General features: G+C 36.1%; 3 protein-coding genes and 1 long non-coding RNA gene across 10 annotated transcripts in view; 2 read left to right on the top strand and 2 right to left on the bottom strand.

The window, feature by feature from the left end:
* Tsp26A (Tetraspanin 26A) overlaps positions 1 to 12,029 on the bottom strand; it is a 104,243-nt gene extending 92,214 nt beyond the window's left edge. For 2 of the 4 annotated variants that reach the window (XM_011647020.3, XM_011647017.3), the window contains exon 1: positions 11,450 to 12,028. In XM_011647020.3, coding sequence (XP_011645322.1) covers positions 11,450 to 11,539 — 90 coding nt within the window. In that variant the 5' untranslated portion in view covers positions 11,540 to 12,028. Of the gene's footprint in view, positions 1 to 11,449 lie in introns of all 4 variants that reach the window. The other 2 variants (XM_011647021.3, XM_011647018.3) reach the window with 2 other exon arrangements.
* Positions 1 to 14,967, top strand: part of LOC148938177 (uncharacterized) — a 138,015-nt gene extending 123,048 nt beyond the window's left edge. Inside the window, exon 4 of the long non-coding RNA XR_016141163.1 lies at positions 14,610 to 14,967. This is a non-coding gene — a long non-coding RNA (uncharacterized LOC148938177). The remainder of the gene's footprint in view (positions 1 to 14,609) is intronic.
* A 623-nt stretch (positions 14,968 to 15,590) lies between these two features.
* On the top strand, positions 15,591 to 16,738 carry mRpS24 (mitochondrial ribosomal protein S24). The gene is made up of 3 exons (XM_011647016.3): positions 15,591 to 15,752; positions 15,922 to 16,102; positions 16,406 to 16,738. Exons 1-3 carry the CDS (start codon positions 15,726 to 15,728, stop codon positions 16,693 to 16,695), a joined length of 498 nt encoding a protein of 165 aa, XP_011645318.2. The 5' UTR covers positions 15,591 to 15,725; the 3' UTR covers positions 16,696 to 16,738.
* A 177-nt stretch (positions 16,739 to 16,915) lies between these two features.
* twin (CCR4-NOT transcription complex subunit 6-like twin) overlaps positions 16,916 to 25,170 on the bottom strand; it is a 505,964-nt gene continuing 497,709 nt past the window's right edge. For all 4 annotated transcript variants that reach the window (XM_089072768.1, XM_089072783.1, XM_089072773.1 and 1 more), the window contains 4 exons: positions 24,924 to 25,154; positions 24,572 to 24,749; positions 24,334 to 24,473; positions 16,916 to 24,243 (listed from right to left, as the gene is read on the bottom strand). In XM_089072768.1, coding sequence (XP_088928894.1) covers positions 24,167 to 24,243; positions 24,334 to 24,473; positions 24,572 to 24,749; positions 24,924 to 25,154 — 626 coding nt within the window. In that variant the 3' untranslated portion in view covers positions 16,916 to 24,166. The remainder of the gene's footprint in view (positions 24,244 to 24,333; positions 24,474 to 24,571; positions 24,750 to 24,923; positions 25,155 to 25,170) is intronic.

Below are 25,170 nucleotides of genomic sequence, written 5' to 3'. Positions count from 1 at the left end.
TGTAAACAGGAGCCGGGAATATAATAATTCGTGTGCTATCGGGTCTCGAACGCGATAATAATTATCGCGAAATGTTTTGGTTGCTGCGTTTGTGCGAGGAATATACACTTTCTGTAACGTCGCCGTTAATTCACATGCGCGCGCGCGCGCGCGAGCGCGTATCGCTTCGGCTCGTTATTTAGCCGGAAGGCGTTAATAGAGACGCAAATTGACCGACCGGCGGGGATGATCGAGCGGCATCATTCTCCCCACGGTAAATCGAATGAAAATACGTGTGTAAGCGCGACAGGAAACGGATCATTCCTCGCTCTTTCCAGAAGAATCGCGCGAAAATGTATCTGCGATTCATGCGAATTTTTCATTCGAGACTTTTAATTAATTACATCGCGTGAGTAAAGTTTATCTCGCGGTTGGATTAGAAAATATTGCGTTTTATTTGACGCGTGTGAATTTAACTCTTTATTGAATTATCTATACTTTTCGTTATACCTTGAAAACGTTTCACTTAAATTATAAATTTTACACGAGACAAAAATGCGTAACGTAGAGATTTAATATTTTCAACTTATTTAATTTGATAATAAGCAATCGCGTCTCCGAGAATGAATTTCGCGATTTGCATAAGCGTATATCATGTATGTATTTCGAACGGTAACTGTATCGTGACTACGCCGGGCTTCTAATATCGGATTATGCAATGATTAGAAAGTGAATCGTTACTGCCTGTCCCGATGTAACATTCGAGTCGCGTTGCTAGTTCTGTTCGCATGCACACAACATGTATGGTCTTTATTTGCGTTGTTAATTAGCATCGCTCATTATTCCGCGCGATGATCGTCGATGATATACGGGGGGGGGGGGGGGGGGACGTGAGAAAAGATCAAGCGCGATTTCCGCTGTCCTTCGCCGTGTTTGAAACTTGATAAAAATCGTCTCGGTGAATCTCTCTCGTGTCTCGGACGCTTTTGTCACGACGTTTTGTAGAATACGCCAATTAAAGCCGGTCGAGTCATTGGTATTTTTCAGTCGAAACTGGAAGGAAGCGACGAAACGCCGGCGAGGCGAGATTCGCGAAAGCAGGACGCAGCCAGGAACTGGCTTGCGGTCGGCGGAACGACAATGAAGGGAATACAAATCGGGCGCGGAGACGCGCACTTCTAAAAATAGAAATTACGTTTATGTGTGCTTTCAATGAGCGGCTATGTCGTCGTCGTTGTCGTCGTTGTCGCGAGCTTTACGAGCCGCTATCGAAACCGAGAGGCTCCGAGAGTATACATTGCAAACGCGATAAACTACCGCGTGCGCCATTTATGCGCACGGCATTTATGCTTTCGCCAAATTATTCGCCGTATTACGAGGTCGTGGCTATTCGCGCTCGCTCGCGTATGATAAAAAGTATTATCGTCCAGCGTAATCGGTGTAACGATCGGTATAAAATCCGCCGGCGCAGTTAGTCGTCGGTAATTGAAAGCTTTTAACATCGGTTCCGCTACGATTTCATCGGCCGCAACTCGGAGTTGCATATAATACGGCCCCGCCGAACATTACCGTCATTGGAATCGAGCGTATTTTCTTCTTCATGCCTTTTTATTTCGAGGTGGATGATGAAAGCGAACGCTTTGCGTGAACCAGATTGCATGGCGTGGACTGATAATGTGACTATTTTCCGTAGGAAATTATACAGGTTCTCATTGAAAGTACGTACAAGATAATATTTCGTTATGTTGGAAATTACTTTTTTGACGTTTATTGAGATAATTTAAATCAATTATCAACGAGAAAAAAATCTCTTAGAAAACTCCCCGATTAAAAAGAAAAAAAGAAAAAAAAACGAAGAGATTGGAAGATCCTATATTTATTTTAAAATGTCGAAATTATTTGGTTATTAATTACTTGTTGTGCATTATGACACAATAAAAAATACTGATTTAAAAAATCCAAACGACCGATAATTAAGTCTCGATCATTTGTTGTTAAAAATTCGATAGTTTTCTAAAACTAGAGTAGAAAGAGCGGTAGTTTTAACATATGTACGACGTGCTCTCGATCGTACGACGCTGTTCAATTAGTAACTAATTATTCGCTTACTCGTTGCACGCCGATAAAAGTCGAGCTGTTTATGAGAAGAGAAGTACTCGTGCAAAAGCTGACGAAGGTGCGCCGGAGGCGCGTATCGCCCACCTGTTAAAGTTCTCATCGGACTTCGGAAGTAACGGCGCGGCCGGGGGTGGCCCGGCCAGGCGGAATTAAAATCCGGGAGTTCGTTTTAATAATCTCGGCGTCAGCGGTGTAACGCGCGCTTGCGTTACACCGGTGAGATAAGATTACAAAGAACGGTCCTCCTCCTCCCCCCCTCTCCCTCCGTCTTCCCTTCTTCTTGGAAAATTGTGGAGACCGGCTGGCGGAGTCCCGGGGAGAAGTTTAATTCTTAAAATTGTTCCCCAAGTAGCCGCTTGTTAAGCATCCTTTCTTCCGCCTCCTTCTTCCACAACCTGTAACTTCGGTGCATTCTTTATAAAAGTTGCATCGGAGGGTGGGTAATCGTTGTGCAGCGGTCTTCCGAATTTTTATGCTACCGCAACTTCGCGCCATTATATATATTTCATTATATATATTTGTATACAATAATTTTAATTAATTAATTTAGTAAAATAGAAGAATAATTATCATATATAATTATTCTCTTATTGTGTATTTCATTAAACTAATTAATTAAAATTTAATTTATATATATATATATATATATATATATATAAAACGCAAAGATTATTCTGATAGTAAATTAATTCAATTTCTTTTAATCATCTTTAATCATTACATTTTTATTTAGTCAGCTGATTGAACGAGTAACTTATATATTTCAATTAATTAATTTGAATAAACAGATCAATATCGAGTTTTTGAAAGAAAAATATATTGCAGCAAACTCTTATGCATCCTCATAATCTCCCTTTGTAGACGTGATAGATACAATTTTATCGAGACGGGAAAGCAATCCAATTGCATCCTGTCGTTTCTGCGGACTTCGGCTTTGAGGCCATCTCCGCTTGACATTAACATAATTCCGGGACGGGACGAGAGAGGCGGGGCGGGGAGGGGGAGAGGGACAGGAAAGAGAGAAAAAGAGAGAGAGAGCAGGCGCTTTACATACGGCTTGCAACGCGAACTATTCCGGATGCCGCGGTGCGGTCGTATGTGCACCTTTGTGCTGCTGCGCGCGACCGGTGTGGCCTTTGATGTTAGCGATTCTAGCAGAATGCGCGAACACTATCACCGCGACGTTCCGTTTCAACGCATCCACCGTGCATCCCTTCGAATGCCATTATCTCGCTCCTCGCCGCCTCCCAGAAGACTTCTCGACCGCGCATCTCCAACGTCAGCTCGTTCGTTCCGTATATTCGAAATTTGTCCTTTGTCTTTCAAGGTTCAGTCACAATTTCCTAACGCGATTTTCGCGTACGTTTGAAGTAGTGTCATATATATATATATATATATATATATATATCAACAATCGTGATCGACAAAAAATTTCACTAATTTTGTCTCTATAATCGATACTTTTAGATTATAGCGAATATTACCTTTTTAATATTTATTACGGTTTTTAATAGTTTTTTTTAAATATTCAGTATTGAGAATTATGAGAAATTTATTCTTGTGATACGTTGGTCATAAAAACTTTTCTTCTTGTCAAATCTCCTTTGTTCCTGTCTTAATATTGCATGCAAAAAAATATTATCATTCTAGATAGATAATCTATGTAATCATGAGATATATGGAAACATTTACCTTTTATGTAATTAATTTAATTAAGCATACTTAATTAATTTGTCAGACATATAACTAATATATTCATAGCAATTAGTAACATTGATATTAATATGTTTATTGATATTCATATATATTATAGAATAATTTAATTTGTTTACTATGTTTACTATGTTAACTGGAGATTCAATTTTATTCAATTAGTTCTAGAATACAAAATAGAATCATTACCCCTTCCCTTCATCCCTTAACTCGATTTAAACGCATACCTTGCAAACGATTAAATATACATGCGTAAATATATATATTTCTTTTTTAATAAAAAAAAAAAAAAAAAATACTTTGCGTCCAAAGTATTGACTGTCGCGCCGTTCGATTCTTTTCTCTTATTTTTCTAAGGAGAAGAAGATTTTCGAAGATTTTTCGAGCAATGTCGTTTGTCGAGTTAATACAGTCTGCGCCGCGAATAACGAGACGACTTCCGCTTCCGCGGCCGCACACGCGGTGCAACGACTTGAGAAATATCGGGGAAAGAAGTTATCTCGAAGTTCTCCTCTCGAGAGAATTTTGTAAAGGACCGCGGCGCACGCGAGATCCGCGGTTCTATTCAAGCGCCGGGCGACGGAGGCGAAACTGCTTTAACGACGCCTTTCGCACACGCTTGTGGCATAGTTCTCCTGCACAACGAGTCTCTGGCCGCGATTACGTCGTACGGGATATACCTCGAGGAAATTATATTCCTCTATCGTATCTCGCGCAACGCTTCGAAAAATTAATTTACAACAGACGTGAAATATACGCGGAGGACGTGCCGCCACGGTTAACGACAGATTTCTTGGCAACTTTAAAATTTATATTCCCTCGAAAAAACTCGCTTGACCTGGTGTCGATAATTTTTTGAACAATTAAGGTAATTAATCTGTCAATTCATCTTGCGAAAATCGACAAAATTATACTCTAACGTAAATAAAGTTTCTTTTTGGCATTGGTTTGCTGGATTTTGTTCGAATTGCCAGCGAAGACGAAAAGAAATCACGTGTGTAAACCGCGGACCAGTTGAAATCATCCGATATTGCTACTGTCGACAGCGAAAAGCCCGGGGCAAATCGACGTCGCTCTGATTGTCGTATGGATGTCATCGTCGTCGACCCGAACGAATCTCCCGTTCGGAAACTCTATGTGCGCGCTTCTCTCTACCCGTTCACTATTACCGGAAGTTCGTACATCCTGGCAGGTAAAGGACGTACCGAATGAGAAGTCGCATCCAGAATCTCCCTCCGCGAATCTCCGTGGCATGGTGGCCGGTTGCACTGGTTAGAAACCGGTTGTACGAGCAACTTTTGTAATGAGATTCCTCAAACGCCGCCGACGGCGGTACAGAACGACGGGGAGGACTGCGGGTGAAGGGAGGAAGTCGACAGGGACGGATCTATAGGCAACTTTTGAAGAGATTATACTGAGAATTCCGCGCTGAAAAATTTTAAATTTTGTTTCATAGACTTATTTTTTTTTTTTATTTTAAAATTCTTTCGGAGAAATAAAATCATTTGGTCACTTCTATAATTTTTCTAAAATAAAAAAATATAAGTTTGATAAAAAGTCACCTTTTTAGGGGAAATCTGTAATAGGCGAATTATGATTATGTTAAGTGAAATAAAATAAAGAAATTCTTCCGAATCTAATTTTGTACATACAATTTTAAATAGGTATAAATAAAGTAAATGAATTCAGTTATTTCGAAACTACGCTAAGATAATATCGATTCTCAATATGTTAAAGACGTGCGTTTATTTTATTGCAATTGCGCATGTGCCGCACTGCGAGTTAGAACAAATATAGTTCAGACTCGATTGAATCTGTTCTAGTTTGCAAAAATTTTATATATTTTCTCTTGACATTTATAAATATTTTGGGCTATTTTAAGATCTATTTTTTTTTTCCATTTTTTTTTAGAATACGTATATATATTTGATATAATATGTTGTATGTTGTGAATGTGTTTCGTTCTCCAAAGTGGGGAATATAATGGCACGCGAGGAGGACAGACTGACGTTTTCGCGAAGAGCAGTATTAGCGCGGTTTCGTGTGGTCGGGCACCTCGGGAATCACGCGGGACACGCACGCTCGCGGCCGTTCACACGCACGGGAGTGACGTGTAAAGCGGGAGAGTGCCGCCCGGCTCGGAGTCATCGTCAGCCGGCAAGGCCAATCATCTGTTCGAGGGCAGCCATGCAGAAAGCGCGGTGAACGGATTCGGCTCGTGAAATATGCCGATCCCGCAGCCGGATTCCTTTTTAGTCGAATGCGAGAACGCGGTTGACCGCAAAGATATTTTCGTACAGGATTTCGTACGAAATACAGGATGCGCACCGAGCGGATAAACTTCGCCCGCGAATTCTGTTGATCATTTTTAACTTCGACTCAAATCCTTTTTGACGCCCCTTGATTATTTGAATCATTTAACACTTAAATCCAAAACGAAAAGCGATCGAAAATTGAAAATAGAAGCAAATTTCGAATAATCTCTTTATTAGTTAAGAAATTCGATTAAATAATTTAAAACATATAATTTAAATTATTAAATCGTTTCTAAACGAAAAATCAAAAATAATGTTGCATTTTTTGTTTATCATCCGCACTAACCATCTTTATTTTTTAAGCCAAATGAGATAAATATATAAAGTGAATATTTCAATAGCCTGTTGCTTTCATGGTTTATTTTCATTTTTCGAGCAAAATAAGCGAAGAATAAGCGATGGAATATAATTTGTTTTTCCATTCGAAAACAAACATTCGAACTGGTCATTGAAGCTACTCCCGTTAATTCGAGTGAATTGCAACGGAACTGGGCCAGCTGTGCAAGCACGATAAGCACAATGATTGCATCAATATAGTTGCTACGGTATTACCAATTGGAGATGTAAATAACGCCGGAAATGGACGCGGTTGATAATCGGTGATCTAAAGGGAAAGTGCCGGAAGAGTGTTTCACATCTCTCTCTCTCTCTCTCTCTTTTTTCTCTCGCGTCTCAAAGAGCGAAAAAGGGACGAGCGGGAAATTGCGTTACGAGTTTGTTACGGGATTGCGAGCGACGATCTCGGAGGCGCGCTCCGACAAGCCATAAATGCTTCTCGCGCGGTATTTCATTTTCCGCGCGCCAACTTTACGAACCGAGCGACGCGGCGCGGCGCGGCGCGGCGCGGCTCGGATTTCCGCTCGCACGAGGAAAATCATTCCGCCCATCGCGGAGTTCTACGTCCGCGATGAAATTATTTTGCGCGACGGTCGTTATTATTTTTCAGCGACGCGTAAAAATTTTACGAGCCCGAGACGAAATGTGGCGCGTTTTTCGTTCGCAAAACGCGCATTTCCCTTCCTAGTTTTCCTCCCTCCCTTCCTCCCTCCCTCTCTCCACCTCCTTTTCTTCTCTCTTTTACATCTTGTCCAGTATATAGAGAGAAGAGAGAGAGAGAGCACGCTGGTAGTCGCCGGGTTAACCCACCGCGACTTCCAAACTACAAAACTTAGGGCCCCGGCGAATGTCCGTAAGTTCGCCGAAAGAATATCAGAACCGTACTGCCAAAGTTGCGACTTTTATTAGCTCAGAGTGAATCGAGAATCCCCTAATTCGATCGATTCGTGGATTTTCACGTGGTCGCTCGATACACGATGCTCGATTGCGTATTAAGTGTACTACTTTTTTCCTCGTGAGTAAAAATATTGCATTCGGTTTTCTTATTCTATACAGAGATTTCGAAATAAATACTCGGTCATTAATATGATGAAACAATATCTATACAAATTATTACAAATAAATTCTAAAATTGTATAATGTGAACTATATAATGAGCAAACTTCTTACTAAAAAAGTAGATATTTAATTATTACTTATCATTATTTTGAACTGTACAATAGGTAGAAGTATAAAGAACACCTTTCTATGTATTTTGTTATCTCGAAATACAAAATCTGTCACTTAGATTGAAGAAGTTATATCAAATTTATCTTCATTTCCATCTTCATTTAATAAAAATTCCATTTCATACGTCATTTTACCTCTTCAATTCGTTGAGATATATCGCGCATATATTGATATAAATGACATATTGATATAAACGTAATTAATATCATGTTTTATATCTTCATTCGCGAATCGTGAAATAGATCTCAGACGAGCGTGATCTTTCGTGGCACGGCCGCTACTTAATTACGCGGAGTGTCTGGCAGAGGAAGAACTCTCCACATATCACTAGGCGAGTGCTACATTTCGTGAAAACCCCGAACCGAGCCCGCCGCCTGCTGGCTACGGGAAAATCAATAACACCTTTAATCCGTCCCGGTGAAATAAGCTCGCACGGGGTTCATTACCGTGCGGTTATTTCACCCCGGTCGAGGTACCCCCCCCCCCCCCCGATCGGGGGTTTGGCGCAACCCGCGCGCGTATTTTTTACCGTTTCGGCATCGCAAGTCGCGAGGTTATTCGCTGTTAATCGCGACGAGCCGGTTTATATCGAGAAAATAGCGCGGAGACGTCCGATTTGATTTACGGCTTTATCCACGAACTCCGCTTTTCCGTGCCTCCGCGTTATTGACGTTTTCACCTCGTTAACAGGCAGGTCGACTCTAAATCTATGAAGACCTCTAAATCTCGCGTCTCGCGCCTCGCGCCGACAGCGCGTAGAGGCTTACGCGGGTCTCGCCGAGAAATAGGATTCGCTCGGAAATCCGAGCGACGAGGTCGAGGCTCGCCCCCGTTTTACGGCATTGTAAATCAATTCGCGAACTAGGTAACGCGCGTCGCGCGAATCCTCCGGGCTGTAACGCGCTCGTACGCGAGATAAAATTACGATTTGTAAACAGCCGTGTGCGAGAGAAACGCGGCGGCCGCCGCCGCGCTCAGCGGTATCGGTTGATCTACCATGACTGTCGCGCGGACGTTTCAGCCGCAGGACTGACAGCTGCTCGATCAAACGGAACCTAAATCAAAGGAAATCACGAATACGACGCAAACGCCCTGCAAACGCGGGGGATCCTACTCTTTTGACAGGAGAAAAACGGCCCGTGCCATCCCCTTTAAGCGCGCGAACGCCAGCCGCGCCACGGCTCGCTGTCGATACGCCGCCGAATAGCGATTTGTTTCTACGAAAAGTCATTTTGCGTCCGCATTATCCGCCGTTCTTCCGGCTTTAATGCAGTCGTAAATGGACAAGTCAAATCAGCAACCTGAGCGTATCGAATCGCGCTGTTATTACGCGATACGGAAAGTCGCTGAAATCGCAGAAATAAAAGAGGGAAGAGATATCACATCAGATCTCCCGTTTTTAGATCGAGTTTTTGGCCGGATAAAGACGAATTCTCTCTGTACGTTTTGTAGCTAACGTACACGTAACGCGCATAGGAACAATATGCAGACCGTAACGCACACGTGCACCGTTGCACAGCGCCGTCGCGATCCTCGCAATTGGGACACCTCGTGGCTCGCGTGAACTGCATTGCGGGTCGTTCGCGGCGTTTTTCTCTGTAAAAATGCGATATCGCGCGACCCGCAAATTTCCCTGGCAACAACAAACAAAAGTTTGTCATCGTCGAAAAGATCGATTCTCCGAAGCACCGTTTCGCTTTTATTCGAATCGCTTCCTTCGATAAATTCGAAGGATGACCTAGGTCCGCACTGTGTTTAACGGCGATCTACTGTGTGCCATCAAATCCTATTCGTCTCGTACAAAGTCTGTAGAGAATGTTATTTCGGACTATGATCTGTTGTCCTGAAAGTCCGTCACGAGCTCTCAACACTGACTTAAATTTTGTTTACGTAATGTCTTTTGAACACTATTTTTACCTTTTTGACCAATTTTTCTTTACAAATTACACGTTTTAATTCTTTGACCATTAGCATTACAGACCTTTGATTATTTTTATTTCTTAATTTTATTTTATATTTACTTTTTCCCGTTTTGTATTGTTTTATTTTATTTTATTTATCTATTGTATTTTCTTGTATTTATTTCATTGTAATTATTTTAAATTTTAATACTGAAGAAGATCAAAACTAATTGAAACTGTTTATTTATCTAATTTTTCAAAAATAACACACATATTTCAATGTTGGTCCTCATTAGTATTTAGTATTACTTCTGATTTAAATTTATAATTGATAACTCCTTTACATGTAAATTTATTGTAAAAAAATTTATTTAATCATCCATTTTTCCTCCTCGTTCATCAATAAAACATCGTAAATTGTTGATTAATTCCAATGATCTTTCAATATGAATGTAAGAAGAAAAACTTTATCCATGAATACATAACAGATATGAAAGTGCTGTCTAATACATAATAAAGCCTCAGATTACATTTATGTTTCTTAGGTATCTACCGACAGCACAAATATAAGATCCTGCTCGTGAGTGTCTGTACGTGCGTGTGTAAGGCACGATAATTGATATCTGTCCGATAGCGTTTTACATGGAAACTCTTCGATTGACGTGACAGACGTAATCGCATTCTGCCAGCGAGAAATTCCATTGTGAAGAGGGAGAGAGGAGGAACCCCCTTTACGAAGGGATGGAGGAACGGAACGAGCGCTTCGGAAGCGTAATCCGCGGATCGCGCGTCAATAACTTTCTCATTTAACATCATTAAGATAAGAACACGCGAAGTGCAACGACGCGCGGCGAATCGAGACCACACCGCGACCAAGTGGTATTTCAAGATGTAGTATTTCGAGATTTTGTAAACATGCGCGCACGTAGAACTGGTCCCCGTGGATTTTATATCCCATTGCCGAGCACACGAGAGGCGCAGCGATTGTTACGATCCATCAGCATTTTTAAACAACGTATGAGCGTTATTAAACAAACAGATACGATACACTTGATTTGAACGTGGAAGGAATCTCGCATGCAGCGCAATAGTAAACTCTCATTGCGATGCAAACAACAGCGACCGGAAGGCAACGCAAATTTTACTCCACCTTGGAAACATTGTTCGCTCACGTTACATTTTTCACGCAAACACACGGAAAATTAATAATGACTTTGTAAAGCACGAAGCTTGTATAAATTAAAAGAGAGTCTCCATTACAGAACTACTCGTTTACTGAACGTATTATAGAAACTCCATACAATTATCAAAGCTCGCCTCTGACTTTGTGCCATTTTCCTCTAATGAAACGCTATAGTTTTTACAAAATTAACGCTCGAAATATCTCGAAAATAGCGTCTGTAATATAGCGTGAATTTTTTTCGAACTGACGAGATTTGATCTCAAAATAGTCTCAAGATCGAGATTTTATCGAAGGTAATTTTATCTCGTGAAAGACTATATTCGGATTCTCTTCGAAGATAATATTCAAAGACTCTGAAGTAACGATCGTGATCTGTTTGGACTGTAATGTCCGAGATCCTCCTGCAGGCAATGTCCGCATCGTCGGGAGAAGTTTGGAAGTAACGACCGAAGGATTTCTTCGGGGAGAGCTAAGATTCGGAAGTTTTTCGTCTAAATGGCTAATGAAGCTACACGCCTCGCGGAGCCTCTAGCTTGCCGTGGTCTGGAAGTTCGGTGGCGAGGCATGCAAAGTTTTTTTCCCCGACAAGGCAAGGAGGGAACGTTCCGAAATCTCGCGAGTCTCGAGATGCGCCAAAGTGAAGTGGTTTGTTGCGATTCTCGCGCGGTACTCACCCAGAACATGACGTTAAATCCAAAGATCACGTACTTGAGGCAGCAGCTCACCTCGCTGGTATCCCTTCGGTACTTCCGCACGGCGGGCATGGCTGAGAGACATTTATCTACCGGGCGTGCGAACCTCACGCATACGTGCCGCACAGACACAACACACCGAGCGGATGTACACGCGTGGCGACGAAACGGGGGGTAGCGAACGGGGGTAGCGGGGGGAGAGCGCCGGGACGGCACACCGTATAATTCACATACAACCGGAGGAGAATGAGGAGCACACCTTCGAGGGCCCGATCACGAGAGCGTTGACATTACCAGCGAGGGTGATTTGCGAGGTGGCGAACTCTCTTTCGGCCGCTCTTTCGCCGATGCTTTTCTCTCTCTCTCTCTCTCTCTCTCTTGAAATACCCGACGGGCTTTTTCTCTCGCTATCGAGCTTTCTTTCTCTTTCCTTTCTTCTCAGACTCGGTTGATCAGCTGATCACAATATCGCACCGTACCGCAATTACGACTACCGCCATTGTCACGTCACGGCGCGCACTGCTCGCAGCCGGATCAACGAGACTGCCAGCAAGTCGCGATCGCCGCCTGCCCCCGCGCGCTGAACATTGCGCGCTCCGCCACCCCCGTGCGTCATCCCCCTCCCACCCAGACATCCGCCTCCCCTCTGTCGTTCGAGAGAGTGCCTCGCGCTTCTACCTTCGGGCGACCTCGTCGCCTCTCTTTCTCCCTCCTTCTTGCGATTCTCCTCCACGCGATCGACCCCCACTCGCGATTCGCCACCTTCCCTCTACCCGACGGCATCCCCCCCCCTCCCCCTCTATCCTTCGCTCCCTCTCCCAGGGCCGGCGCTAGGTGTCCGCGGAAAAAGCACGTGCTTGGCTTTGTTATAAAGACCACTTTGGTTTGCAAATATCACACGATACAAATAGTATTAAGTGGTATTTAAAAATGGAAATTATTTCATTTGTATTTATTCGTTATTTTGCCAAGAAATCATCAACAGATCCATAAATTAAAGCGTGGAAATATATTAAGAGATTAATGATTATGCAGCACTTTTTTATCAAAAGGTATTTTGCAATAATTTAAAATTTATATTGAATAAAGGTTTAAAGTAATCAGTAGAATTTTCTGCTACTGTTCCAATCGTAAATATCATTGTAAAATAAATCAATTTTGAAGATGTTGGTTTTGAATATGTAAAATAAAATAGTATAAGAAAAAATTTATTTTATCAAAGAGAGGAAGAGGGAGAAAGAGCCGATCCTGTCGTCTCCCTTTCCCTCTCATTTGTTCTATCTTTTTCGTCCTTTCCTGTCACTCAGTGGCCTTCTACCTCCTTTTCCCCTCACTTGACTGCATCTTTCGTCGTTTGTCTTCCATCTCTTTTCCCACTGATTCCATTTCTTTATTCTTTTTCTTCTTCACACTTCTCTTTCGCTCTTTTTATCGTTTCCCCGCCCCCATTTTTAAAGTCTCCATTAGTACTCTTTTATGCGTTTGCGTGCACTTTTTTTTGTAAATTCACGTCTCTCTTGAATCATTCTTATAGCCTTCGTATAACGTCGAGTTTGCGATCCGATTGAGATCAGATAATATGAAAATTTTCTTTGCGTCATGTATAATTTTCATTTTTTTCTACATATCTTTTTCCTTGTAATTCTTTCTTTACGAATCTGTCAGACTCTCAACATATTTATTTTCTTTTCCATTAAAGACATTGTATATAAAATAATCTAATATCTTATATATTTTTACGATTTATTTTTTTATTTACACTTTTTTAAATACATATTTATATAATGCTATAAAATCTTATGACATAATATTTTTTTTTTATATCCTTGCACAGTAGCGTGACAGCGTCTTTAGGACATTACGTGAGCGGCTTTATCACAGTGATCGCCTCGCGTTAATGATGATGAATTAACTTATATCGTTTTATCTTACTTAAGTCAACGCGAAACAAGTACAGTTATTAAAGTTAACGATCTATTTTTGACATTCAATGATTACAATCGTTAAAACCTTTTTTTTCTAAACACTGAAACATAATACGTATTTTTAGAAGGAAATCAATTATTTTTTATTTCATTCATGAATTATCAAGGGAATGTTTTTAAACGCATAATTGCATAATATTTTAGCGAAAAAGAAAAGTAGATCAAAGAAAAGTAACACAATCAGCGAAATTTAAAAAAAGAGAAAATGAATTGCACAATTTGTACATTAAACGTACTAGTCATAATATATATTAATTATGCCACTTTTCTTTTGTTCTCTGTTTTCAAAAATTGGGAATAAAATAATAAAACAATTTTTTAAAATTAAAATGCATTTTGCGCGTATATTTCCAACTTTTTGCAAAATTTTCTCTCTCTCTTTCTCTCTCTCTCTTTCATTTCTCTCTTTCTCTCTCATACACATACGATACAAATATATACCTCTTTGCTTCTTGGATGTAGAAATATCAGCGGCAAGTGGAAACATTACCTTTAGGATCGCTCTAGGGGCGCGCACCCTTCACTCCTCCTCATCGTGTTTTGTGCATCCACCACGATCGTTCAATATGTTTCACTCCACTTCGGTCTCCATCATCCTCATTGCTCTCCGTGTAAGATCACAGCATCCTGCCCTCCTTTCTCTTTCTAGCTACATTAACTACTCTTCGCCCTCTTTTCGCTCTCTCTCATCCCTCTCTATCCTCCCCTTATCTTCCGGCGCGCGTGCAACTACCTGCTGTTCGCGATACGCATATGTGCCCGTTGGAGCTTCCAAAAAGAAGATTACGGATTCTGATAAATCTTTTAGAATACAGTTAGTTTGAAAAAAAATCTCCGCAAGGTATAAAACACGCACTTTGTACTTCATTATAATTATCGACCGCATGCACATACATTCACGTGCACATTAAACGATTATAATAAACGTTGCACAATTATTATGCAAATTATTATTCACATATATTTATATTTATTATGCAAATGTATATTTGATCCGATTTTAGTAAAACCATCGATTTTTTTACTATTCTGAAAGAACTATTCTGTAAAAAATATTATGCCCAAAAAATATTTACGATAATTTTGTTACAATGTATTATTCACCTTCGAAATTTTATCTTCAATTTTAATATAATCATTTTTATTATATTTTCTAGATTCGTTTCTATTCGAGAAACAACCCTGGCAATCACAGTCAGTTTTTCGCTGTCTATTTCCTCAACTGATCCAGCGCGCGGTTTCGTTGCGAAATTATTTCGGATGGCAGTTGGAGGATGGCAGGAGGGCGCGAGCGAGAGAGAAATTCTTTGTTACTTTGTGAAATCGCTTAAACCATTAAGAGGGAAAAACGAGAAGAGACGAGGCAGCTTATCTCATGCGAAGAACGAAACCAAAAGCCAATCGCCGATTTATTTCCCTTGTTCTTTATCCTTCCTTAAGAATATAACTCGTCTGTATTGTCGTGCTTGTAGTTGTAAATTATATAATAATTATTTATGAAGACTGAAAGACGAATTATAACAGATTAATTTATTCTGCTTCCTTTTAGATTAGTTTTGCTCGTAAGAAAAAAAATAATAGATAAAATTTCTCGGATTGAAATTAAAAATTCTTATAAATGTACAATAGGTGTTCATTTAAATTTTGATTTTCAAATATGTATAAGTCGAAAATATCAGTAAATCTAGAATAATTTTTTATTAATTGACAATTTTCTATAACTTGAAAGTTATTTAATTTTTATATTTGTATTAATTTTTGAGAGAAAATCGCATACTATTAATATTAGAACAATAAATAAATAAATATATATATATATATATATATACATATATATATTTAGAACTTACATTTTTTTAAAATTATTAGTTTATGTTATGTTTTATTATTAATTTTTTTGTTTCTTACAATTGATTTCAAGTATTACAATTAAAAGTTTTTGTTATTAATAAAAAAATGTAAATCACAAATATTTTCTTTTATTAAAAATATTATTTTGTTTATGTTCTGAGTTCTTTATTTAAATTTATTAATTTTATACTTTAAATGGTACAAATATAAAAAATATATTTTTATATAATATATATATTTTAAACTTTGATAACTTTTTATTTTTATTTTACTGCCAGTACATTCTCACGTTGGCAACATTGGCACTAGTTGCGGCGTTAACTTCTCTCATATTATTGTATTCATCTGCAGACGAAGAGACGATCTGTATATTATTTTGTGATAGATTAATCAAAAGTTGGAGTCGGGAATTGCGTGACAAAATGGTTTTATTGGAACACATGAGAAATGTATTAAAATTTGCCTTTGCAATTTGTATTGAAATTTAATTGATGAAACATTCCACTATAACCTCTTTCAATAACCTTTCCATCAGCACAAATATCAAGTTTCTTTTAAAAATTGAATTATTAACAAAACATTTGTGATAACGACAATTTTATTATCGCTGCTTTTCAGATATTACCAGTCATGCAACATACATTTAGGCAAAGGTATTTTCATACGAGTGCAATAATGAATAAGGTACAATCCGGACGCTACAAAATCACACTTAACAAAGACAAGCCACTGACGTATGAGATGGCAAATCCACCTCATTACCTTGCTCATAGAAAATCCTGGAACGCATGGAATACCTGTATGTTGTTTTGAGAGTTGGAAAGGCATTACTTGTAATAACAAATTGGTAGCGATGTTACATTTTTTCATTAGTAACGTTAACGGTAATGTAGTTATATTTTTTGCGTAATAGTAATGTATAATCATTACTTTGCATATATAAAAATTTCATTAAAAAGTAATGGATACAATAACGAAATTACTAATCTTCAAGTTACAAGTAACAGTAATCAGTAATTTTTTAAATAATCTCAATAAATAGTTGTTCCATAAATTTTGATCTATACTTGTACAGTTTTATTGAGCTCATTGATCTTTTTAGCGAATATCAAGGATGGCAACAGGCCATCCGAGACAGCCATAGAAGATATGTTTATTCGACAATTTATGACCGGAACATGGCACAATTTATTCGCGACTGAAGTCATCATTAAGCGGCAGCATAATATTGTTAGGATAGCTGGAATTGTCACACGTACTATAGCTCCATATAAGATATATTTCTTAACTGGTTATACCGAAGAACTTCTGAGTTATTGGCTTCAGTGTCCTGTTAAAATAGAATTGGTTACGATTGATAGTAAAAAAGATATGATATTTAAATATATATAGATATCAGTACATATGTAAATAATAAACTAGATTTTTACTAATACATCAGATATAATTGATTCTATCCAATATAAAATAATGTAGTTTAATTAATTATTTCATTCAGAGATATTTTGGTGAGTTATAACACAATATAAAAGAGATATATAAAAAGAATTAAATAAATTAATATTACGTAGTTCGTTCTCTTTTTGTAAGAATAGTGAAAAATTTATAAAGGTTTATTTTTGTTTCTTGCATATCATCCATTTATTTTGCATTACTTATAATAAATCGTTACATTCGATCATGACTCAAACGCAGCCCATATACAATCATTGCATCTTTATGATAGAAAGAGAAATCATACATCGTACCACAAAAAGATTACTCAAACTAAAAAGGATATCCAAGAGCAGGCAGAGCATTCAAACTTGATATATATGTATATATGTATATATGTGTACGTATATATACACATATATTTATATATACATATATAATATAATAATGTTACATATTTTCTATTAGAGACCACACTCTCTCCTTCATTATATGCCTTTACAACTCCTATTCGTATTCGTTCGGCATTCAATCAGGATTGTGTAGCTTTCCTCTGCTGCATTTGTACTCTTATTCGCGCATTTTTCATTAAGTATTAATATTTTACATGAATGTTTATGATAAAGAAGAATATTATTACTTGATATCCATACAATATCTCTTCCATTTTATTGTTACAATAAATCAATAATCGATAATTATTAATAATAATAATTAACTGAAGGTTATTATGTAAAAATCGTGTAATATGTTAATCGTTAATGTGACAACGTAATCACAGAATCGTCTCATATTAAATTGTTTGAGACGAAACTTCCTCGTACAGTATTTTGGAAGTATACGTCGGCAAAACAAATTAATATAGTATTTTATAATCGTACATTAATACTACATATAAATTAAACATATTACATATTATTTACAATACAACTTATAAAATAACGCAATATGCGTTTAATCTCAAACATAAATAAAATTACTTTTATATACGTAATAACAATTTTGTTTGCCAATTAAAGCTTTGCACGAGGATCAAGTAATAAGTCTTCTAGTGAATGAGAAATTTCTGATACGAATGGTAGATTCTCGGGAAAGAGAGAGAGCTTACACGAAACCTGATTGAAATTACGAATTTTTAAGCGTGGAGATGTAATTGATTTTTATATGATGGACGCAACAATTGTGTTCCAACGGCTACGACTTTTTTGATCGTTCTTTTTTATAAAAGTACATGCTGAAATGTGCTGTGCTTGTCTTATCCTTTTTTCCATATTCTAATACAACTTAATATTCTTAACTATGGAAGTCAAATCTTGACGCTATATCGCAATACTATATAGAATAATAACGTTTAACTTCGAGTGTTTTTTCAAGTAAAAAACTTCTAAAATTGGGATAGAGTCATACATCACACTTCATTGTTTACAGTAGAGTTTATGTTCAAAACTTTCAGATATTAACGAAATATTATAATTTTTATTAATTTTTATTAATTTTTATTAATTTTATTAATTTTTTTAAAATTTTAGCGGATATTTTAATATTCGCTATTAAAGATAATGTTCGAATAGCGCGAATAGCGATATTCATAAAAATGAACAAAAATATAAAATTATAATATACATCAATTATATATTATTACATATGATATACATATTATATAATATATATGTTTTACTTCTGTATAGATTAATACTAGTAGCATATTTTATATTCTACTAGTAGTAAAATACAATAATACAATGCAATATTATTTAATATCAACAATATGATAATATTGTTTGTAATTAGTTATAAATGTTTTAATAACTGGACATAAAAAAAGTAAACTATAAGTAAAAGAATTTAATTCTGTGTTATTCATCTCGACAAATGTTTGCACAAATTATATTGAATTTACGAATTGGCAATTGCATATTATTCTATGTCAAATTGCGCGTACAGCGTCTCTTTTTTATGTTTATATATTTTTATATTATATTCTTAAGTCCTTATGTATGTAATATGCCCCCCCCCCATACGATTACAAAGAGAATCGCGAATATTAATCCTAATTATATCAATCGAAATGATATCGAAAGTACAGTTAAACACTCCAGAAGCAACAGAACACAGCGTTCACATTGTACAAGATTTTAAAAAGTTGCTATATTCTTCGATTCAAGTAAAAATACCTACTTAATATTAAGTAATATCTAAGAAAAAAAAAAAAGAAAACTAAGATTTCGCGCTGCTGTAGGAGCTCAGAATATTGAAAATTAATGTATTCAGAGAAACGTGTGTAATGCATCATTTGAGATTTCTTAGAAGCTTAAATGGTGTTTTCCCTCACTAGCTTGAATTAAAGCAATTTAGCGTTGAGGTTTGTTGACAACGTATAGATAAAGATTATGTTACTATTACGTTACGCTCTACAGAGTTTGATGAATCCTTATTAATCGCCTGTTCACTTAATATTTCGAATACCAGCAATAATACTAGTTTAAATCCTTTCATTGAATTCGGATTATCAGAGTTTGTTTAGAGCCATGTAGTATAATACTATGAAACTACGAATCTCATTATGTCTCTTTGCAAATGCTATTCATTATGCTCTTTGCAATTCCGAAAATACAGTGTCTTAAAATGCATTATTCCCGAGATTGGCACCTTGTAAATCTTCCCTTTTGCAAAATGGAATGGAATTTTTTTATACTGTTAGGGTATTGATAATAGCAAGGTTACTTGTCTTTTGCGATATTATATAACTACAGATCACAATTTCATACATCTTTTGTAAACAAGGATAGAAAGTCAATAGAATAGTAATTTCTTTCAATACATTTTAAGTAATGTTTTCAATTAAATAATACAATGACGTAGGTTAGCAGCCTATTACCGATGTAAGAGCACTACAAAGCATTTTTTATTGAAAGACTTGTTAAATGATAGAAGACAGTTGGATAGATCTGTCCTATTTATTGTCAAGCTTAGATAAATATCTTACTCTTCATTATAGCGATTTCATCTATTATTATAAAAACAAATAAAATGAATACTTTTTTACGAATAGAATTAAGAAAAAAGATTATTTATTTTAACGATATATTAAAATTGCTAAAACAGAGTTTTATATCAATCTATTGTCGCAAAATCCAGTTTTATGATTTAAGATAAGACAATAGATTGCATTTAATTTATATGGATATATTCAATTATTAAAAATACATCTTGGATATATTCAATTATTATAATACATCTTTAATAATTTAAAATTGTTAAGTTAAATCAAACATGCCGTGATGCTTTGCAATGCAATTGTGATTATATAATCAACTATTCTGAGATACAAAGATTTATTATATCTACGTTATATTATACATATTACGCATTATTCCGGTACGATATTTAGTTTTGTTAGTGGAACCGTTAGTATTATTATGCGCATGAAGTTGTAAAAATCCTCGAACGACGTCAATAAAAAAACATATATACAATTTGCCGCTCGATGTTAATTTAAGGGAGGAAAGGGAACTAAATTCAATCAGGATTCATCAAACTCTTTCATTACAATACATATGCATAATTTCCTTAATGTGTCACTATATATGCCTTGCAGAAGAAATGAGAGAATATGTTATCCTAATTATAAGATAATGTTTATAGCGTAAAATTTCTCATGATACAAATCCATCGTTGCACTTTTTCGCAATGATTTTCATGTGTCGATCGTGCGTGATAAAATTATTCTCATTGAACAATTAGCTTTCTAAGAAGGCGATGATTTCAGAAACGACGGAATAGCGCAATAATATTTCTGCAAGCCACGAATTTGCAATTAATTTCACAACAAATTCATCGATTATAAAATCGATTATATTTCGGATTCAATGGACTTATTGATTGATTTTGAAAAGATAATAAAGCTGACAAATATATTTCATTTATAAATATTCTTATTGTAAGCATAATTACAACATTACGCGGAGAAATAGATTACTATCCATGCACTTAGATAGATAGACGTCTTTCTTACTTAGGTGCAAGTCAATTGCACAAAATATTTCTCGCAAAGTATATGTTTTTAATCTAAAAAGAAAAAATCGTCAGATCATCAATTTTTTTCTGCGATATTAATTTTGAGGTATTAGCTAAGATGTCGTTTTGTAAAATCATCGCGTCCGCGAATGCGACGTGAATATTCACGTTGTCTAAGTTAAAGTATATATTATCTGAATCATTAATCTTCTCGAGCTTCAAAGCTAATATATCTGAAATACTATGGCGTAGGCGGCTTCGCGCGACAGCCAAAAATGCATGAGAGCACGTGTGTTTTGTGTTACCCGACTTGCTTCGTTCTCCTTCGTTCAAAGCAAAAGTGCCGCTGTGTGTGCCGTAATCCGCACATTTTTTTTTTCATTTTTCCTCCCCTTTCTCTTTTTACGTAAATGATTTTATTACGCGTCGTCGGAGACCGATCGGACAAAGTCCCAACGTTTGCTTTTCTCATCGCATCGTGTTACAATTAATCGTTACGTCTAAAACGCAATCCATGTATCCACATATTTAAAATGAATCGAATAGCGGTTGGTACAACGTATACATCAATGTTTTTTTTGTTTTCTTTTTTCTTTGCTAGTAGATTAGGAGACAATTATAAAGTGATCTTTACGGACGAAGCGATGAAAATACCCATGCGATCTCAAATACTGCTGGTAAAATTGTGATTGACCGCGTCGCTTCTTGCGTCATGTCCTGTAATTGTTGGGGAAACCAATTTTTTGCAAAGAAATCGTTACTCATTTCTGTCCTGAAGAAGGATTTTTACATATCGATGATCACCAAATCCGTTTAAAAGATTTTTTACCGCAAAAGAAACATAGGTACTTTCATGCTGCAAAATACATTTTTACACTTGATATACTAGTTAAGAGACATGACGAATTGTACTAATTTTCTTTTGCTACGTGATATATCGTAATATTAAAAGAGGAGTAAGTTAAAAATTATTATCATATTTGTTCTTTTCCTTTTGATATAGCATAAATCATAAGATTTCAAGATTTTTAACATTATTATCGAAGAAAAGTCCGCCATCTCGCCACCTCGTCATTTATCTTTGTTCCGACGGTTTTAAATTAGGCCCAAAGCAGCCGGCAATTGATTTTAATATATCACGTCATTCGCTTGCCATGTGAAAACATGCTCAATATGAAGAAATATACAAATACCAAAGAGATGCCGCCTCTCATCGAGATAATTAAAACTATAATGTAATTACCTACTTTATACAACATTTACTACACATATGTCTTTGATAAACTAATCTTTTACTTGTATAATTCAGTTGAAGTTTCAAATTAACGTACAACATAAAACTTTTCATTTTTTCAAATGAAAAATTTGTTAGTCATTGATTGTGTCGTACAACGAGATCAATTATTACATGATTATAATATTCTTAAGTTTATAAATTATAATCTATGCATAAATTTACGTATCTTTCCGATCATGTACGATGCCGTTCACGTAGATGTACTCTGTCTTGTGTGTATGTATGTGAATTATTGCGACTATAATTACACTGTTTATCGCATTATAGAAACTTAAAAAATATTTTCATGAGATCTGCACATATACAATTGACGCACGAAAAATTTAAGTATTGTTTACATTTTGATGAACAAATCTGGGAAAAATGTGAATAATTATGAAATGACATATATGTGATATCTAAAATTTTATAACGCCAGTACTACAAAATATACATTTGCATAGCTTATCAAGTTATCTAAAATAAACTTTAATATGAATTCTTTAAAGCAAAGAATAAATTGCAAAATCCCATTATCATATTTACAATACACTTATAAAGAAAATTATCTACATTCTCAATATTTAAACATTGAGTATTACTGCAAGAGATAAAATTAAAGAGAATAAATTATATATGTACAGCAATAAAAAAATATACCAATACCCCATTACAATAAAACTTGTAGCGAATCAGTGTAAATCTGTATAAAGTTTTGTAAATACAGATTGCACATTTTAATTATCATCATTTTCATTTTAAGGGGTATTAAATAAATCGATGAAAAATAAAAATTGCAAGTAAAATTTCGATAAGTTCGAGAAGAATATTTAACGTGCAAATGTATTTGCACTGAAATTCTGTTCAATATATATTTTATTTTATAATATTAACAATATAATATTATCTAATAGATTTTCTACATAAAATAGTTAGGATCTATACATTTTTTTTATAGTTACGACTGTAACTACACATTGTAAAACAGCAGAAAAAAATAAGCAAGATATCACGCGGATAGAAATGCAGTGTCGGAAAGAATGCGAAAACATTCGCACATGTTTGTAAAAAAAAGTTTCCCCGTGTACTTCGATGTCAACAACTGAATTAACAAGTAATAGATTGTGATACAGAGCACATATACATTAATAATCGGATCCAAACGGATATCTAAATTGTGGGGTGAATGCTGAACTGATCTCACTTGACATTATGACAGACGTGTGAATGAACATCATACATTATATCATACTTACAAATACACCCGCTACAATATCATCTATATATGTTTTCTTGTTCTCCTTATATAACATTACCATATTATATCAATATATACGTGGCCAATAAGAACAGATTTGTACTTGCATTGAAATTGTTTTAAGTCGATCACTCCAATCACTTCGCACAGCCCAGTATAGTATGTATGTTTTCATATCTTTTTTGTTTTCGTTTTGTTTAAAAATACAATTTTTTTCTTTTTTTTTTTTCTCATTGGATGGCAGCATTCTTATCAAAAGGTTGGCTTGGAGAATGTTGTAATGACATTTAGGAAGGGGGAAAGGGAGGTTTCTTTAAGGTATATGTCTCTCTCTTTCTCTCTCTCTTTCTCTCTCTAATACAACACTACTAGTTTCATTTACTAATTAATGTGTGATTTTGTTCCAATTGTGTTAAATGTCGATATCACAGAGGCTTCTTGATCGGAATATCGTCGTTTTCATTTTACTTTTTGTAGGAAAATAGGTATCTACACATATTACGATGGTAAATAGAGAGGTTACAATAATCTTTAGGCGTGGGAGTAAGATAGCTCTTAAAAATGCAATACACTATACATGGGCTAGCTAAACGCATTACAACACGGCTCCCTTCACCTGGTCGTTAGAATTGTGTATTCGTCGGTATCCCGTCGACAGCAATCGCTGTTGGTTGAATGTGCGGCAATGTATGGAGTATTTGTGTGTGTAACATTCGCTATTGTAGTAAGAATAATGTGAGTGATATTGCTAGAGCCAGAAGTAGAGAAGAAATGATGCAAATTCTTTTTTTTTTCCTTTTATCTTCGTTATTGATTCCTTTTATCTTCGTTATTGATTCCTCTTCTTACGGTTACTTGGGCCTAGATCGCAGCGGCTGCTACCTGCGTGAGATCAAACCATTGCTTGTTCCTACTGTCGGTGTCATTTCTAACTCCACTAACAGAGGAAAGTGATCTGAAACGAAAGATGAAACATTGATTGTCATCCTGAATTTTATTTCGACGAAGCCGAAAACATTTTGAAACATAAGATAAATAAACTTACCCGATGGGACATGAGGATGAGGACATCCTACTACCTTATGTTCTTTAAACCATTCTGGACTCAATGGACCAAGAAGGCCTAGCGGTACCATACTTTGTTTCGAATAGAAAATGTAATCTATTATGCCTTTAAATTCGAATCTAAAAAAACAAACAGAAAAAAAACATTTTATACATTTGTATATACACATATATCATAAACATATAAAATGAAGAAATAACAAATAGATTATATTTACGTGTAGTTGGTGTAGGGCATAATGTCCTCGCTATAGGCAGATGCAAGTTTGAAAGAATGGGTAAATTCGTTGGGTTTATCGCAGCCAGAGATCTTTTGTAAACACGATTTATATGCTAAATCCTTAAAATCACGATGATCGGCCGCTACACGTCCGGATGTAAGAAACTCAATCACCCCTACACACAATAATAGATTATTTTAATTATTGTAATTAAATTACTTTAATTACTGTAATTATTAATTTATGTTACCAATTATATTTATTATTAATTATTAGTATAGTATAAATAACGCAATAGATTTATTTTAAGAAAACATTCAAGAAAAAAATCAATAAATAAGTGCATTACCAGAATCAGGTAAAGAATTGAAATCGCCACAAAGCAGCAATTGAACGTTGGAAGAATCAGGCTTGTGGCCGGGTCGGAACGACTGGCCAGCTTGGTCCAAAATGGAACGTAGTTCATTGCTCAGCATCATTGTTTGTATTAATTTCACGTCGCAGAATTCGGGATCCCAATGGATGTGTGCCGTACAAACTAAAATTGGTTGTTGCACTTGTGCCGGATCGGATGGGACACCTGAAAAAAGAAAATA

The sequence above is a fragment of the Pogonomyrmex barbatus genome, unplaced genomic scaffold (genome assembly GCF_055798465.1).
Source record: "Pogonomyrmex barbatus isolate J1 unplaced genomic scaffold, ASM5579846v1 scaffold1, whole genome shotgun sequence".
Lineage (NCBI taxonomy): Eukaryota > Metazoa > Arthropoda > Insecta > Hymenoptera > Formicidae > Pogonomyrmex > Pogonomyrmex barbatus.
Note: the sequence above shows the minus strand (reverse complement) of the source record. Positions and strands in the feature narration are given on the sequence as shown.

What these genes read in the sequence shown, in the direction of transcription:
- mRpS24 (XM_011647016.3), top strand. Translation starts at nt 15,726, where the DNA reads ATGGTTTTATTGGAACACATGAGAAAT. An exon ending in TATTGGAACACATGAGAAAT is followed by an intron (nt 15,753 to 15,921) that starts GTATTAAAATTT and finishes GCTGCTTTTCAG; the next exon opens with ATATTACCAGTCATGCAACA. An exon ending in CTGGAACGCATGGAATACCT is followed by an intron (nt 16,103 to 16,405) that starts GTATGTTGTTTT and finishes TGATCTTTTTAG; the next exon opens with CGAATATCAAGGATGGCAAC.